Here is a 1,052-nt window from a genome sequence, read left to right as displayed (position 1 = left end):
TATTATGCATACAAAAAGCTTCATAAATTCCAGTACTGCCCTCCCCTCCCCTTCCGGAAGGAAGGAAGGAAGGAAGGAAGGGAGGAAGGGAGGAAGGGAGGGAGGGAAGGAAGGAAGGAAGGGAGGAAGGGAGGAAGGGAGGAAGGGAGGGAGGGAGGGAAATTCAATGTCACAGATATAGCTAAAGCTCAGGGCTTAACCCCAACCCGCTTCCCTCCTCCTAGAGGCAATCGCTGTCCTGAAGTTGGTGTGCATCAGTCCCAAGCCTCTTCGTACTTTTTCCAAGGTTGTTTCCATAAACACTATGTGGGATTTTAAATCACTGAAATTTAGTGATTTTAAAACATACAGAGTCCGGGCGTGGTGGCTCACGCCTGTAATCCCAGCACTTTGGGAGGCCGAGGTGGGCGGATCAAAGGGTCAGGAGTTCGAGACCAGTGTGGCCAAATAGTGAAACCGCATCTCTACTAAAAATACAAAAATTAGCCCGGCGTGGTGGCGGGCGCCTGCAGTCCCAGCTACTGAGGCTGAGGCAGGAGAATCGCTTGAACCCGGGAGGTGGAGGTTGCAGTGAGCCGAGATTGCGCCACCGCACTCCAGCCGGGGCCACAGAGACTCTGTTTCAAAAAAAAATACATAGATGTTTTCTACTGGACATACCATCTGCAATAATTTCCTCTTAACATTATGGGTTTTTTTACGCCCCCCAAACTCATTTTAATGTTTTACATTAAAGCCTCTCTGTGAAGTGCGGCTGGGCGGGGCTCCGAGTAGTGGGCGGAGTCTAGGCTGGGAAATGGAGGCGGGGCCTAGGAGATTCCGGCCTCAGGGTGGACGCAGTGGTTCTGCACCGAGGGCCTCGTCATGGTGGGACCCGTGTGGTACTTGGTAGCGGCGGCTCTGCTAGTCGGCTTTATCCTCTTCCTGACTCGCAGCCGGGGCCGGGCGGCATCAGGTAGGACATGCCGCTGCGCCAGTACTGGTGGTACCGGGTTTTCTGGCCTGAGCCTTTGTGGACCGGCGCGTCGCGGCTCCTGCGCGTGCGCATCCGG

The 1,052-nt window shown here is 54.7% G+C and overlaps 1 protein-coding gene across 2 annotated transcripts in view; it reads left to right on the top strand.

Moving 5' to 3' along the window:
* The first annotated feature begins 791 nt into the window (after positions 1-791).
* The window catches only part of DDRGK1 (DDRGK domain containing 1), an 18,834-nt gene continuing 18,573 nt past the window's right edge, over positions 792-1,052 (top strand). For both annotated transcript variants that reach the window (XM_011974828.1, XM_011974822.1), the window contains exon 1: positions 792-955. In XM_011974828.1, coding sequence (XP_011830218.1) covers positions 865-955 — 91 coding nt within the window. In that variant the 5' untranslated portion in view covers positions 792-864. The remainder of the gene's footprint in view (positions 956-1,052) is intronic.

This window comes from Mandrillus leucophaeus, unplaced genomic scaffold (assembly GCF_000951045.1).
Source record: "Mandrillus leucophaeus isolate KB7577 unplaced genomic scaffold, Mleu.le_1.0 Scaffold101, whole genome shotgun sequence".
NCBI classification, from domain to species: Eukaryota; Metazoa; Chordata; class Mammalia; order Primates; family Cercopithecidae; genus Mandrillus; species Mandrillus leucophaeus.
Note: the sequence above shows the minus strand (reverse complement) of the source record. Positions and strands in the feature narration are given on the sequence as shown.